The 17,205-nt window shown below is 36.4% G+C and overlaps 2 protein-coding genes across 2 annotated transcripts; both read right to left on the reverse strand.

The window, feature by feature from the left end:
• Positions 1-805: 805 nt before the first annotated feature.
• LOC109245301 (olfactory receptor 1052-like) lies at positions 806-1,744 on the reverse strand. The gene has a single exon (XM_019412605.2). The coding sequence runs from the start codon at positions 1,742-1,744 to the stop codon at positions 806-808; it is 939 nt and encodes a 312-aa protein (XP_019268150.2).
• Positions 1,745-10,939: 9,195 nt separating this feature from the next.
• On the reverse strand, positions 10,940-11,878 carry LOC109245209 (olfactory receptor 5AS1). Its single transcript, XM_019412523.2, has one exon. It carries the CDS (start codon positions 11,876-11,878, stop codon positions 10,940-10,942), a length of 939 nt encoding a protein of 312 aa, XP_019268068.2.
• Between the last annotated feature and the right edge of the window lie 5,327 nt (positions 11,879-17,205).

The following is a 17,205-nucleotide window of genomic DNA, read 5'->3' on the forward strand; positions in this document are numbered from 1 at the left end:
TATTTATGTTTATAATAGTAATGACATAATATTATTTTATATTATCCAGTACATAGTCATGCTCTCCAAATGTTTGCGATCCAATATTAGGTAATGCATTCATCTTCACACAACACTTTGGAGACTCTTTTATTATATTCCTCTATTACCCATTCCTCTAACAGCTTTTGCTCCGTATCCTGAATCTATTTGTGTTTGGATCTCACAGCATACTTGGTACAAGTAAAGCGATTCAACAGAAGTGTGTTGAATGAATAAACTATAACTAATGAATGTCATTTCTTCTATAACCACTCTTCTAAGATATCACTAAAATATGTAACTTAAATACAGAAGTGGAGATCTATGTCCTTACTTCAAAGGCAGCATTTTTAGAACAACAACCAAAAAGATCTGATTCCAAGATAATCAAGCCAAGGGACTATTTCATTCTTCCTCTCAGATAAGAGTGCATTTGTTGGAGTATTGGAATGTTCTTTTCATTTGAACCAATGTCAGATTCTTTTAAATCCATGCTGAGCCCTTTCACAGTTTAGCATCAGAATTTCTCAGAAAAAAAATGTATTCGCTCTTGAGAGAAAGGAACTGTTAAGTCACAAAACAATGAATGGTCAAATAGAGTGATTTTCCAGTAATTTTCCATTAATTCTCAACACTTAACACTCATGTCAAACTCAACACTTATGTCTTCAATTTCATAAGACTATCTTGATTATAGTTTTGTTGGCATTTGTGTCTGTGATACAATTTTCAGGAAAGGCTATCAATTTAATGTTAGGTCAACAAAGCCACCACCAAGGTTGTGTCAGGTGGGGGTTCTCTTCCACCACATCGACCTTTTTGCTGCCTCTTTTACATCCTTATTGCGTAGGCTATAAATCAGTGGGTTCAGCATGGGGATAACCAATGTATAAAACACAGCAGAGACTTTCTCCTGTTCCAGGGAATACTGAGAACTTGGCTGGATATAACTAAAGGTTACAGACCCATAGAATAAGGTCACAGCAGTGAGGTGAGAGGCACAAGTGGAGAAGGCTTTGTGCCTCCCCTCAGCTGAGCGGATTCTCTGGATGGCAATGATGATGCACGTATAAGAGACCATGATGATAGTGAAAGTGAACATTGCAATGACCCCAGAGAAAACTAAAAGTAGCATCTCATTGTTATGGGCATCAGAGCAAGAGAGTCTCAGAAGAGGGGGAATGTCACAGAAATAATGATTCACGATGTTAGGACCACAGAAATCTAGCTTGAGCAAACCTATTGTGTGTGTCAACGAATTAATGAGCCCACCCAAGTATGACGCAAAGACCATCTGAATACAAACCTTTTGGGTCATTATGAGTGTGTACGACAAGGGATTAGCTATTGCCACATAGCGGTCATAAGCCATCATAGACAGAAGGATGCCCTCTGTGGTTACATAAACTGCAAAAAAGAAACTCTGTAGAACGCAACCAGAAAATGTGCTAGCTTTGTGTTTTGATAGAAAATTGACCAACATCTTTGGAGCAAAGACAGTAGAGTAGCAGATATCACAAAAAGAGAGGTTGCTAAGGAAAAAGTACATTGGAGTATGAAGTTGGGTATTTAACCAGATCAAGATAATCATCCCCCAATTACCTGCCAGAGTGATGGAATAAATAAGGGTGAAAAGGAAAAAGAGAGGGATCTGCAAATTAGGGTTTTCAGTTAAACCTACCAGAAGGAATTCCTTCACCCCTGTCTGGTTCCAACCTGCCATGCATTCAGGTTCATGTAGCTTTTCAGTCGCAGAGCAAGGTGATATCACTCAGATGAAAAAAGATATATGTATATAATTTCCTCCATGATCCAGGATCCATAATAGCATTGGGACATTAATGTCTACCCTATAGTTGGTTGAAAGAAAGAAATTAACTTCAGCAGTGGACTATATAAGTACCGGACAATTCATCTACAGTGTCTTAAATTTTGGGAACTGGAGATTATTTTATTCCCTGCTTCTCAGTTTCCACATCATAAATATTACAAAACAGAAACTCTCTGACAAGAAATTATTAATTGGTAGAACTGACAGTCAAACACGACTATGCTTCATATCAAACCTCTGACTCATTCTAGGACATATACAAGTCCTCTGCTTACATGGGCTACACACTGTTGCACCTTATTAGAGAAATTATTTCTTCGGGCACCGGGATGACTCAGTTGGTTAAGCATCTGACTTTGGCTCCAGTCATGATCTCATGATTCGTGTATTCGAACCATGCATCAGGCTCTGTGCTGACAGCTCAGAGCCTGGAGCCTGCTTTGGATTCTCTGTCTCTCTCTCTCTCCTCTATCTCTCTCTCTCTCTCTCTCTCTCAAATAAATAAATAAAACTTAAAAAAAATTTCCTTATCTTTTGGCCAAACTGTTCCTACTTTTTTTTTTTTTTAGTTTATGTATCTATTTTGAGAGGTGGGGGGAGGGGCTGAGAGAGAGGGAGAAAGAGAGAATCCCAAAAAGGCTCTGCACCAACACAGAGCCCAATGTGGGGCTCAAACTCATGAACCATGAGATCATGACCTGAGCTGAAGTCGCTGCCTCCTGACTGAGCCAGCCAGGTGCCCCTGTTCCTACTTTTTAATACCCAGTTAACTCATGATTCTGACTTTCATAATAGGCAACCCCTTTCCTTTCCAAATCTCAAACATCGGAACTTTATTTTGCCTCACCTTGTGCCCAGATTCCACACTCGCAAGTTCAATGACCATGTCCTCCGAAAGAGCTGAATTGAGAGAAAGAGGTAGAACAATCTTTTCTTCATTTGATATTGTTAAGGCCAATCAAAAACTAGCAGGACAATTTAATTTGAAAATCCTTCCCTTTTGCATCTTTGTATAATTTCACCTTTACATCTTTGTTTTTTTTATCATCATTAAAACAAAACCTCCAAAAACCCAATGTATAGAGACAAGATATGAGTGTGAGGGACCAAAACTATACCTATCAGATATGCCTGCTTTCAAAAATGGAGACTGCCACAGAGTTTCACTTGTTTTTTGACATATTATACTTATTCAATAATATTTATGGTTAAATACTAATAAGTTCATTCATTCATATACACTTTCATGCACTCAGTAGGTATTCTTACTTACTACCTTATGCCAAGAAATGTTAAATTTGCTAGAAATGAAGCAGTGAGCAAGAAACATGCCATGCTTTCAAGTAGCTCACATTTTATTAGAGAAATAAATAAACAAGTATTGATATACTATATACAGTAATAATAAGTGCCATGAAGAAAGGTAAAGAAGAGGGAGTAAAAACAGAAGATAGGTACCCTATTCTGCAGTATATTAGTTCTATATTATCATTACTATAAAAATTACCAAAAATCGGTGTCTTAGAACAACAAACATGCATTTTTAAAAAAGGCATTAGAGATCTCAAAAAAATTGTGCTCTATGGAATTTGAGGTCTACTAAAGTAGGGATAAGGGGAAGCTTGGAATATGATCTTTATGGTATTGCTAAATCAAAAGCAAAATCTTCATTCTGTAAGTATAATATTATCTCTTATCAACTGAGGTTATAAATTAGATCCTATTGGGGAGCCTGGGTGGCTCAATCGGTTAAGCGGCTGACTTCGGCTCAGGTCATGATCTCGTGGTCCGTGAGTTCGAGCCCCGCATCGGGCCCTGTGCAGACAGCTCAGAGCCTGGACCTTGTTTCGGATTCTGTGTCTCCCTCTCTCTGACCCTCCCCTGTTCATGCTCTGTCTCTCCCTGTCTCAAAAAATAAATAAAACGTTAAAAAAAATTTTTTTTAAATTAGATCCTATCTGTATTTTAAATCAGTGGCCCTGAGAAACACAGCGAATCCACGTTCAATTGTATACAAGGCAAAGAAGGAACTATTTGTGGAAATTACCAGTACTTTTTTTTTCTGTTAATAAAACCAGATCATAAAGTATAAAATCAATTTTTTAACCTGGAGGGGCACCTGGGTGGCTCAGTCGGTTAAGTGCCCAACTTCCCCTCAAGTCATGATCTCGCGGTTCATGGGTTCGAGCCCTGCGTCGGGCTCTGTGCTGACAGCTCAGAGCCTGGAGCCTGCTTCGGATTCTGTGTCTCCCTCTCTCTCTCTGCTCCTCCCCTGCTCATGCTCTGTTTCTCTCTCCTTCAAAAATAAATAAACATTAACAATTAAAAAAAATAACCTGGAAATAAACTCAACCTAAAACAAAAACAAGAACAAAAATTAAAAAAACATTAGAGGTAAAACGTACTTTGTGTAGGTTTCTGAGCAGCAATATTTTGGATTTTGGAGCTAAAATCCTGCAAGGCTGTTTAGCATCATGGGAACATGGCATTCTGGAGTATAGCAGAATGAGGAAGGCTTGGTTCCACCATAGCTTAGCCCTTAATTTGCCTTATATTTTGCCTATTTGTAAGAAACTATAAAAAGGAACCAACATGGCAGAGTTTGCATGATTTCCCTTTTATGTATTTTATGTATTTCCCTAAATGTTTGCATGATTTTCCCTTTTATGTATTTTATGTATTTCCCTAAATGTAGGGAAAGAGGAAAAAAATGGGTTTCCTGCAAGTTTGAAACTATAGTTTATCTAGTCTACTTTAAAAACAATACACCTTGATTTGAGGACTATTTTATCCAGGCACACTAGATTTCTAGTGGGAAGAAGCATCAGCTGGCTGCAGTGAAAACAGTGTTAAGCTCTGAAAATCAAGTGTCTGTGTGCATGCCCTGGTTTGATCACAGACAGGATGCAGTGACAAACTCAAGGAAAATAGAAAAATAATTCTTAAAATATTATTATTGGAACCATCAAATAAAATTATATCTAAAATATTTCCAAAATGTTCCAAATGTTTCAAAATATTCCAAAATGTTATTATATAGATATGAAAGAAAGTATTTTCCTTGCGATATAAAAACATTATAATTCTCAGATATTCTATTTTAAGGACTTTGCAAAAATATGTGTAAATAGCCTTAAGTTACTGCATCAACTACATATTAAATATTGTAAACACACATGCATACATGAAAACATTAAGTGCAGCAGGATTATATACGCATTGCCCTTTTTTCATAACATGAGAAGAAAACCTTTGAAATCTAAATAACCCACAAGTTAGGACGTTGTTTTCTTTCTATTTGGGAACATTACTGAAATCATAGAGCTGGTAACAGATTCTTTTAGGGTGAGGAGATAGGAAATATTAAAAGTTTTAAATAAAGCTACGTTACCACTTCTTAAACACATTCACAACAAAGCAAAGTCCAGAGTAAACAGAATATCTGGTAAAGAAGACCAGGTTTTCATGATTCTTCAAAGACTGATTGTTGAGAGCGGAGATTTTTGTAACGTTTGGTGGCTTTTCTTTGGGGGACATGAGCTGTAGCTCACGTGTAGATGTGAATCTCAGATGTCCACAGGTTGGATCATTAGCGTCCTTCCCAGTCTCTCAAGACTAGAGCTAATCATGCCACGTGGCTGAAGTCTCGTCAATCACCATCCACTAGATGTCTCTGCTTTCACTTTGATAAAATGCACTCCCTTTCGTACATAAAACGCTCAAACATCTTGGGGTCAAGATGAATAAACGATACAGAGAATAAACCTAGTGCAGGAACTGAAGAAAAGTGTTCCAATCACAAGCATGCGACTCAGACAAACGTTCAAGTGTTCTCATGGTGAAAGAGCTCAGACTGACCTTTTTTTTCCCCCTGTGAAATGGGGACATTCATACATGTTTTGTCTCCCTCATTGGTTCATTATGAAATTGATATAAGGAAACGCATAACATTTTACTCTCCGAACTTTAATAATCATTGACATAAATTTACATTTACACTTTTTATGAGATTTTACACACACACACACATACACACACACACAGAGCATTGATTGAATTGTACACTCTCCTTTTGGTTTATTTACATAAAAATATATGCTTTTCTCAGAGTGCCTGGGTGACTCAGTCCAGGGAGCATCTGACCCCGGCTCAGGTCATGATCTCACGGTTTGTTATTTTGAGCCCCACATCGGACCATGTGCTGACAGTTCAGAGCCTGGAGCCTGCTTCGGATTCACTGTCTCCCTCTCTTTCCGCTCCTCCCCCGCTCACGCTCCGTCTCTCTCAAAATCATATAAAATAACATTAAAAAAATATAAAAAATTAAAATGTATGCTTTTCTTTTCAGCAATAATTCAATAGGAATCATAGAGCTGTGGATTGTGCCTTGTAATTCTTTTTTTAGCTTCCATTCTACTGAAGTGGTAGGAGACACATGAGACACTGTGGGGATTTTGCATATGTTTCACATAGTTTTATTAGCTTTTTGCATAATTTCATATTCGTCTCTCTTCAATCATACAAATAATATATTCACTATTTATACATTTGGGAGAGGGTGGTGGATGTTTTTATTAAAGCATATTGCTAATTAGAATGCCTTAGCTACTTGAACGTAAAAGCAAATTAGTTACAACATATGCAGATAAATAAAATAATAAAGTCATGTCAGTCCAAATATTGTGCAAAAATCAAATTCATATCACAAAATTATATGCACTTGTGAAGATTCCAATAAAACAAAATTAGAGTGTCTTTAGATACAAAATGGAAGATATTACCATGTAATCACAGGAAAAAAATGTTCAAAATCCAACAAAACAGTCAATGGAGGAATAAAGTTAGCTACATAATGAAGCAGAAAAAATTAGGAAGGTTGGAAATTGGAAGCAGGAAAAAAACCCCAATATTATTAAATGTAGCCAAATTAATGGCACATACTATAAAACCAGCTTTTTCATAATTTGTAAAGACATTGTTTTAATAACTCTAACAAAGGATCAGTGTCAATGGCCAGAAGATAATATTAAATACTGGCCAAAAATGCCATGGCTGATGCACAACTTGAGTTTTCTGCAATGCAATCTCTAACTTTCTTGAGATGGGTTAGCTGCTTCATAAATGGGGAATATTTTGAAACCCAGGAAGATTAGATTTAATACAGAAACAATAAACTTAAGCTCATAAAACACAACGTTTTAGAAAATTTAGATCCTAAGATTTATCATATTCATGAAACCAATTTCAAATACGTAATTCAGAAACTGACTTAAGACTGGGTGTTTTGTGAACAGTTGAAGGGAATGTTAGTATGATTTTAAACAGTATTAAAGTAATAAGATAATTTGGAATTCACTATATTTATATATTCATATATTAAAATAAAAAGCATTTATATTCTTGTGTTGATTCAATTTATTGACCTAATAAGCCTAAGAAGATAAAAAGAAATCTATAAATTCAATGGAAAATATATAGTTTAATTAAATAAGACTATATATTGTGGCAGTTTTTAAGAGCACTTAGGAATGTAATGGTGAAAATTCACTAGTTATATAATTAGACTACCCTGTTTTTGTTATACGAATCAAAATATAAGGAAAAAAGTTTTATTTTTATGTTTATTACAGAAAAGCATTGCTTGTTAAGTAAACTAAGATAACATATTAGCAGTGTATAGTCATTACTGTGTGGAAAAGCGGTTCTTGAAGGTAACAAATAATTCGTCTGTCAACAAATAGATGGGGAATTATGTGTACAATATTCCAAAACAAAATCACTCTTCGCATTACTTAATTTCCAGCATTTTAGATCAATGATACTTGGAGTCTGATATAATGGTAACTTATCAGTATATTAATTGCTGACTACACGCTGAAAATTTCATTACATTCAGATACCCATATATTATTCATGAAATTCTGGTGACATTGGATTAAAAAAAGTCTCTTTCCATACACACTCATGATCTAGTATTAAACAAAGGAGGAAAAAAGGAAGGAAGGAAGGAAGGAAGGAAGGAAGGAAGGAAGGAAGGAAGAAAGAGAGAGAGAGGAGAGGGGGGTAGAAAATATCCATATGACTTTGAATATAAATTGTAAGACAATACATAACCTAGACAAACATTAGAATTTCCATCATTATTTTAAAAGCTTTTGTAATTTCACTTTTCATCAATGCAAAGTTCAATCATGTAAAGAATGATTTGTTATTTAGATAAGGATTAGACATTGAAAAATTTAATAATAATAAAATTGTTACTATGAATAATATATATACATTATACATGTTATTTATAATATATTATATGTATATGTATGTATATACAATGGAATATTACTTGGTCATAAAAAAGAATGAAATCTTACCATTGGCAAAGACATGGCTGCAGCTAGAAAGCATTATGCTGAGTGAAATAAGTTAATCAGAGAAAGATAAATATCATATGACTTTACTCACATGTGGAGTTTAAAAAACAAAGCAAAAAGAATAAAGAGAAGAAAGAGCAGGAGGCAAACCAAGAAACAGACCCTGCACTATAGAGAACAAAGTGATGGTTACCAGAGGGGCGGTGGGCAAGGGATGGGTTAAACAAGTGATACATGTTAAGGAATGTACTTTCTGTGATGAACACCAGTGTTCTATGGAAGTATCAAATCTCCATATTGTACACTTGACATTGGTATCCCACTGTACGTTAGCCAACTAGAATTTAAACAAAAACTTAAGAAAATTAAAACAATGCCAACAACAAAAAAAGCCAAATATATTTTGGTTTACTTATTTTAAAAATAACTTGTTTTGGAAAATGGAAAAATGAGTCTTAGATTCAATAGGGCCATACAAGGAAGCTGATATTTTTCTTTTCATGCAACCTTATGTCCATCACACAATGGATGGATAACGAAGAGGAAGCAGCTCATTCCACAATATTCCCAGCAATGTTTTTTTTAAAACAGAGTATTCTAAAATTAAAAGAATAATTCAAATTAACCTATAAGTTTCAGAAACTAGTAAAAAAAAAAACCAATTACAAATGAATGACATTGTGTACTCTAACAAATGCTTCATAGTAGGACACGTGTTTTAACAAGTTGAAGGTCACTGATTTGAATATTGAAATCCAGGTTGTGTTTTTATCTTGTTTTTGTTCTTTTGTTTTCTTTATTTTTATTTTGTTTGTTTGTTTGTTTTTTGCTTCCTGGTAACATCTCAGAACATTTGGACTGTTTCACAGATTTTTTTTTAATTTTTTTAATGTTTATTCATTTTTTGAGAGACAGAGAGAGACAGAGTGTGAGCAGGGGAGGGACAGAGACAGAGGGAGACACAGACTCTGAAGAAGTCTCCAGACCTTAGCTGTCAGCACAGAGCCCAATGGGGTGCTCGAACTCACGAACCGTGAGATCAAGACCTGAGCTGAAGTTGGATGCTTAACCGATTGAGCCACCCAGGCACCCTGAACTTCACAGATATTTTTTAATGCTTAATTTCTTCTGGAAATTAAACCTTTACTGTTTCTTAACATCAAATAATAATATAATGGTAGAAAAATAATAAACATTAATATTCCATTAGATTGTAACAAGAAGTGCAAGTTTTACATGTTTTCTAGGAGATTGATACATATTTGAACATCTAGTTCTCAAACCATACATACATTAGTAGCTTTACATATATTGTTTCATTTAATCCCCAAAACAACCCATTTCAATGGGCAATATCTTATTGTTGTCTTATCTCCATTTATAGGGTTACATCCACTATAAACTAATCCAGTCACTCATATTTCCACATTTACTAGAAAATGAACAATATCATATTTTCACATGTATACAATGTATTCCTTCAACTTTGTCAAGATAAAACAAAGAGGAAATGGGAACCGAAGGATGAGAACAACTACGGATAGTTCAATCGCCAGAAGTGATTGCAGAGAAAGTAGTGTTTATACTGCAATCGATTTGCGTTGTCAATATACATAATAAAATAACTAGAGCAATTGTTCACCCCTTTGAAGATGGGGACTCAAAGATTCACTCAGGAACAGATGGGCAAATAATTAGTAATGTATACAGTTTATAATCTTGATGATCTTCACAAACTTGTTTGGTTTTCACATGTACCCACTGTGAATGGAACAGTAGAGGATCTCTTACACTAATCAGTGCATCCCAGAGAAATCAATGTGTTATAACCTCACACTGTACTAATATTAAAGAGACCCTTGCTATGTGACTTCCATCTAACTTCCTAAGAACCAGCGAAACCACCATTGTTTATCATGAGTGATATCAATTTCCCTGATGATAAGTGTTCTGAAAGTGCAAAATCTAGACTCATTTTCCCAGACACAGGAAGCTACACTTACTCACTTCACCATCCATCCATCCATCCATCCATCCATTTATTCCATCCATTCATCCACTAAACATACATGTGATGAGAATATGCCATATTTCCTGCACTATATAGGAATTGGAACAATAACCAAGATACATATCCCCTGCTGCCAAGGAGTTTCTGCTTATGGATGGGTTGATAGACAAGTCAACATAGACCTTGAGTATAACATGATAACAAATATAATGAATCAATATACAAAGTATTTTGTGAACACTAATTGGAAAAGAGATATTATTGCTTATTTTATCTCAAGCATATTTCATAGAGTAGAGTAATTTTGGAGAGAAGATTTTTAGAAGACAAAAGCATTTTAAAGTATGGAGGATGAAACGTTATCTTTATTTCTGAGAAATGATAATAAATTTAAAATAGTTGACATACAAGGTGTTCATGGCATGATGATATTGGAAGTGCAGACTATACCTTGAATATTCCTTTTTTAAAATTTTTAAGTGTTTATTTATTTTTGAGAGAGACAGAGGGTGAGCGGGGGAGGGGCAGAGAGAGGGAGAGACAGAATCTGAAGCAGGTACCAGGCTCTGAGTTGCCAGCACAGAACCTGACACGGGGCTCGAACCCATGAACTGTGGGATCATGACCTGAGCCAAAGTCCGGCACTTAAACAACTGAGCCACCCAGGCGCCCCTACCTTGAATATTCTTAAATGATTTTAATTCTTATTCATTTGAAAGTCCAGTTTCTTTCTAATAGCTTTTTGAGGGCATTTTTTACATCCCTGTTTCTGAAACTGTATATTATTGGGTTAAACATGGGAAAGACCACAGTATAAAACACTGCAACTACCTTGTCAGTGTCCAGGGAATAGTCAGTGGTGGGACGTAAGTACATAAACAGGAGTGTTCCGTAGAACAAGGAGACCGCTATGAAATGGGAAGTACAAGTGGAGAACGTTTTGCTCCTGCCCCCTGAGGACTTAATGCTCAAAACAGTGATGAGGACACAGAAGTAAGAGATAAATATGACCACAAAAGTGCTGGTCTGGATGAAACCACATAAGGCAAAGAGCAGAAGCTCATTGATATGGATGTCCGTGCATGATAAAGCCAAAAGAGGTGGGATATCACAGAAGAAATGATTGACAATATTAGAGCCACAAAATGACAGCCTGAATGTGAGGCAGACATGTACCATGGAAGTCATACTCCCGCTGAAGTACGCCAACACAACGAAGCAGATACAGACTCTCCTCGACATAAGGGTAGAATAGAGCAATGGGTTACAGATGGCTGCATAGCGGTCATAGGCCATTGCTGCCAGAATGAGGCACTCAGCATCAGCAAAGCAACCAAAGAAAAACATTTGTAGTGCACAGCCATAGGGAGAGATGCTTTTCCTGGATGCTAAAAAATTCACCAGCATTTTAGGAGCGATCGCGGTAGAATAGCAGATGTCTAAGAAAGACAGGTTGCTAAGAAAATAATACATGGGGGTTTGAAGGCTTGGATTGATATGAACTAAGATTATTAAACCCAGATTTCCCACCACAGTTTGCGTATAGACTATAAGAAATACCAAGAAGAGTGTGACCCTGAGAGGCAAATAATCTGTGAATCCAACAAGAAGAAACTCAGTTGGCATGGTATAATTACTCTCCAACATCCTGGTTTTCTTGTTTTCCTTGTCCAAAAGAGATGGGATCAGAACACACGTGTTGACTTGAGTGATGTATGAAGCAAGAACATCTTCACTCTCTCTTCTAAGGAAGCAAATAGAAGGATAATAAAATCATAGTTATGATGGCCTTTTCTGTGACATTTGCTTTTTTTTTTTTCTTTTCTGTCACTTTCTTTAAAAAAGGTAATTAAAAATCTTTGTTGACACTAGAGGATGTTATTCAGAGGTGGTGTTTTGGGAGGCATGAAGAATGTATTTTTTCCTTCCAAGCAGAAATGGGATGAATGTGGCTTGGTTGATTAAGACCAGTAGAATTGTGAAAGTTGGCAAAATCCTCGAAGCAAAGCTTTATTTTTCCATCCTGAAATCCCATTCTGCCATGTAAAGGAAAGTTGAGAAAAACTCTAGGAAGAAAGTTACCACTTTCTGTAGATAATTCTACAGAAAAATAACTGTGATCTTGGGAAGTAGTTGAACTTAACAGTTAAGGCATAGTAGTTATTGTAAGAGATGAAAGGATTCAAATCCTAGCTTTCCTGCTTACTGGTTGCGTGAGAATGATTAAATTATTTAACCACTCTGTGATGATTAGAGGAATAAATGAGTGGATATTTGTAAATATTGTTTATGTTACTGGCATCTCATAAACACTAATATGAGAATTTATTAAATAAAATTCGTTAAAGCAAATAAATGGACATCTTGTTTCTTTTTAATTGCTTACTCAATACTCAGTTTTTAAAACCTATTTATTTGTTTTGAGAGAGAGAGATAGAGACAGGGAGAGAGAGAGAGAGTGACAGCATGAGACAGGAAGGGGCAGAGAGAAAGGGAGAGAGAATCCCAAGTAACTTCCATGCTGACAGCATGGTAACCTCATGTGGGGCTTGATCTCATGAAGTGTGAGATCATGACCTGAGCTAAAACCAAGAGTCAGCCACGTAACCAACTGAGATACCCAGGAACCCCTTTTAAAAGTTTATTTGTTTATTTTGAGAGAGAAAGAGCACCTGTGTGAGCAGGGGAAGGACAATTTTTTTAATGAAATACTCAGGTGTCTCAAAATTCATCTTATTTTTGACAACATGGATACACAATCTGTGCTTTCTTATAAAGAAAAGTGTGTGTGTGTGTGTGTGTGTGTGTGTGTTCTATGTAAATATATTGTTTCGCAGTAGTAAATCTTATACGCGTGTCCTATAAGTATTGCTTTTCTCTCCTAGGGTTTATGTTTCTTTCTTACCTCTGAGATAAGACAATGTCTGATGTGAGATCCCGGAAACAGGAAGTGTCTTGAGGAAAAACTGTATCTCTGCACTCATTAATGAACTTCTAAGCTAGCTATATGAGAAAATATATGCTATATAACCAGAGGGAAATTAATCAAGGAAAAAAAACAGAATGTGTGTAAATACAAAATAAATCATAGTGTGATGGAATATATTCAGCAGGAAGTTAAAGATTAGTAATGTTAGAGGAACACTGTAGTGAGTAGTAAGGCAATTAAATATTGGAGATCTATTCTCTCTGCCATGCTTGGTAACCTCAGAGTGTCGCCTCGCCCAACAAAATCATCTGCAATCTTCCAGATACACTTAGAAGAGTGGTCCGTCTTCTTTGGGAACCAGATCGTAGAAAGGAAGAACTTGACTAAGAAAACATGTAAGGTGAATGTCAGAAACTATGGGGAAACAATCCAAACTCTTAAAATAAAAGAGAAAAAAGTTTACATGGCTATGCTGTGCAACTGTCATTTCTAAGCTTTATGTAATATTCACATCCTAACTTAAATCTGTCTTTTCTTTTTTCTCTAAAGTAGTGGTTTAAAAACTCAGTTCAGTGGGGCACCTGGGTGACTCAGTTGGTTAAGTGTCCAACTTCAGTTCAAGTCATGATCTCACAGCTCATGAATTCGAGCCCAGTGTTGGGCTCTGTGCTGACCGCTCAGAGCCTGGAGCCTGCTTCGGACTCTGTGTCTCCCTCTCTCTCTGCCCTTCCCCCACTCCCACTCTCTCTCTCTCAAAAATAAATAAACATTAAACATTTTTAAATAAATAAATAAATTCAGTGATTAAAGTGGCTAGAGAATCTATAATTAATTATTTGCTGTAACTACATTCTACATTGAACTTTAAATAAGGCGTTCGCACAGATTCAGTGGTTAAAGAATCAATCCAATAATCATGGGGTGCCCGAGTAATTCAATCAGTTAAGCCTCCAACTCTTGATTTTGGCTCAGGTCATGATCTCATGGTTTGTGAGGCCCAGCCCCTCGTTGGGCTCTGCACTGATAGCCTGGTGCCTACTTGGGATTCTCTCTTTCTCTCCACCCCTCCCCTGCTTGCGCCCTCTCTCTCTCAAAATAAATAATAAAATTTTTAAAAGGAATCAATTCAATAATCATAACAAGGTTTCCTCTAAATAATTTGTGTGAACCTTCCAATTAAAGAATTAGTGTTAAAGAACCCGCTAAATAACAAAAGTGTACCAAATTTAGGAGGTTTTTCGTCATTGGTTCCCAAGGGTTGTATCAGACAAGATATCACTATTAGCATCAGCTTTTGACTATACGAGTAACAACACTCTACACTGAGACCTCCAGATCGTCACGTTTGCCTGCTTATCGGGCTTGATTTTGCTATCACTGGTGCAAAAGAGGCTATAGCAAGGACTAGGAAATAGGAAAAAAGAAGTGTCTGGATACCTGAGCTCTAATTCTGGTTCTTCTACTACAAATCATTCCATCTTTACGCCAACCTATCCTTGTTTATGAAATCAGACCCACTTTATTCACTGTATAGAATTGTCCTGTAAGGCAAACAAGACTGCATATTCAAGAGCTTCATGACGGGGTAGGACACTTTGATCTTTGTTTGTAGAATATTAATAGAAATTCTCAAAATCAGGCACGTTCCTTGAAACATGTTTTATTTTCCCATTGGTATCAACAAGCTAATGGCACCGTGCCGTAGTGGTTAAACACGCAAGATTTGGGGTAGCCAAAGTTGACTTTAACCTCAGATGTGGTCTCTAAGGTTTTGTAAGCCATTCAAGATTTGTATCCCTGAATTGTTTTATTTCATTTATTAACGTAATAATATCCCACAAAGAAGGTTGAAACCAGGATTAACGTGGATAATTTATAGCACCATTTATAGAACTTATTGTATTAGAGATGCATCAAATGGATTCATTATTATCTATTATTACCATTAATGCCATTATGATTATTCAATATCTGGCACAAAGTCACAAGTTCCCTAAATTGATATTTATAGGCACAAACACAAAATAGTCACATTGTATGCAAATATACGTATGTGCTCATAGAAAGTGAGATTCGCCTTACTGATGAGGGTGAGCTTACTTAGGCTTTACTCAATTAATTAAATCATTGGATTTTCCCAAATTCCAACCTAGACACAAGTCAGCTTTCACCTCCTGGCAATAATGAGCAAAATGAATGAAGCGGTACTTTTGGAAAAAGCTCTAGGTAAGGTAAGTGCAGATTAATGCCTCTATCATCCCCTGTCTACTCCCCTGGCCCACATATACACATAAACTAAGAAAATACCACAGATAATCAGTGAGCATAACCTTTTCTCTAAGACAACATTACTTTCGTTACACTGTCCCATTCGCAGCAGTCACCTACCTTAGAACCATCTAGAATTCTGAATTGTAGAATTTATCTTGTATAAGCTGTTGACAACACTTCTCTCCAAATTTTACAAATGGATCTTATGAGGGATGAGTATTTATCTCCCAGTGTGTGACAAGTGGGACATTACCTCAAGATAATCCCCAACCCCAGGAGGACTTGGGATGTGCAACCACTTTGTTTCCAGTGGTATGGCTTGAAGGGTTTATTTTATTTTATATTTTTTATTTTATTTTATTTTATTTTATTTTATTTTATTTTATTTTATTTATTTTATTTTATTTTAGTATTATTTTTTATTTTATAGAGAAAGAAAACACAAGGGAGAAGGGCAGAGGGAGAGACAGAGAGAGAAACAGAGAGAGAGAGAGAGAGAGAGAGAGAGAGAGAGAGAGAGAGAATCTCAAGCAGCCTCCACACTCGGCTCAGAGCCCGACTCGGGGCTCGATCCCAAGACCCTGGGATTATGACCTAAGCCAAATTCAAGAGTCAGATGCTCAACTAACTGAGCCACCCAGGCACCCCTTAAATGGCTTCTTTTAAATGAGAAAGATGAAAACTGGTAATATAATCGACTCTAATATAGCCAGTTAGGAAACAACACGTGTCTCCATCACTGGAAAACGTTTGACTGAATAAAGTAAACATTTTAATAGTACTGAACAACAACAAAAAAAATGCTCTCTCCTGTAAATTCTAAGATTTCTATCAGATGCTGAAAGACACTTTAAAGCATTCGGTATTTGAGGGGATTCTAAAGTACAGTCTCAATACTATTAAGAATCCTAGGCACCCGGATTTTTGTTTAGCATTCAATTATCTGAGTGACTATAAGAAAATATGCCTTGAATAATAAGATGCTGGAGTAAGAGCTTATGACTCAGGCAACCTGGATCTGAATAGGCGTTTTGCCATTTCGTAACTGTGAGCCACTAAGCTACTTATTTAGCCTCGTGGTTATTAATTTTTTTCAATTTTTTTTAACGTTTATTTATTTTTGAGACAGAGAGAGACAGAGCATGAACAGGGGAGGGGCAGAGAGAGAGGGAGACACAGAATCCGAAACAGGCTCCAGGCTCTGAGCCATCAGCCCAGAGCCCGACGCGGGGCTCAAACTCACGGACCGCGAGATCGTGACCTGAGCTGAAGTCGGAGGCTCAACAGACTGAGCCACCCAGGCGCCCGGTGGTTATTAATTTTTAAATTATGAATAATAATAGTCCATCTCATCATATTCATGTGAGGATTGGGACAATGCATGTAAAACCTAGCCCCTTGTTCAGCACGTTGCATTCATTTAATAACGATTAGCTTTCTTTAACAATTATAGCAGCATTTACAGCAGTATTTCTTGGTAATTCAAACACAGTTCTAGCTTTTAAGTTATCGGCAATGGTGTAGAGTCTGTACCTTAAGACTCTTAAGGTAGACAGAATGGAAAACAGGTAAATCCAGGATGCTAGACATTACGTTGTAAACATCTGGCTTCTTTCTTATGGCTAGTGGGAAAATTAAAATCACTTTTGTTGCAACTAGAGGGTTTCTTATTTAATAAGCAAAAGGTCAGATCTTTAATAACAAAAGATCAGATGCCAAAATCACTTTCTTTCTTTCTTTCTTTCTTTCTTTCTTTCTTTCTTTCTTTCTTTCT

The sequence above is a fragment of the Panthera pardus genome, unplaced genomic scaffold (genome assembly GCF_024362965.1).
Source record: "Panthera pardus isolate Hobbes unplaced genomic scaffold, ASM2436296v1 HiC_scaffold_12, whole genome shotgun sequence".
In the NCBI taxonomy this organism is placed as follows: domain Eukaryota; kingdom Metazoa; phylum Chordata; class Mammalia; order Carnivora; family Felidae; genus Panthera; species Panthera pardus.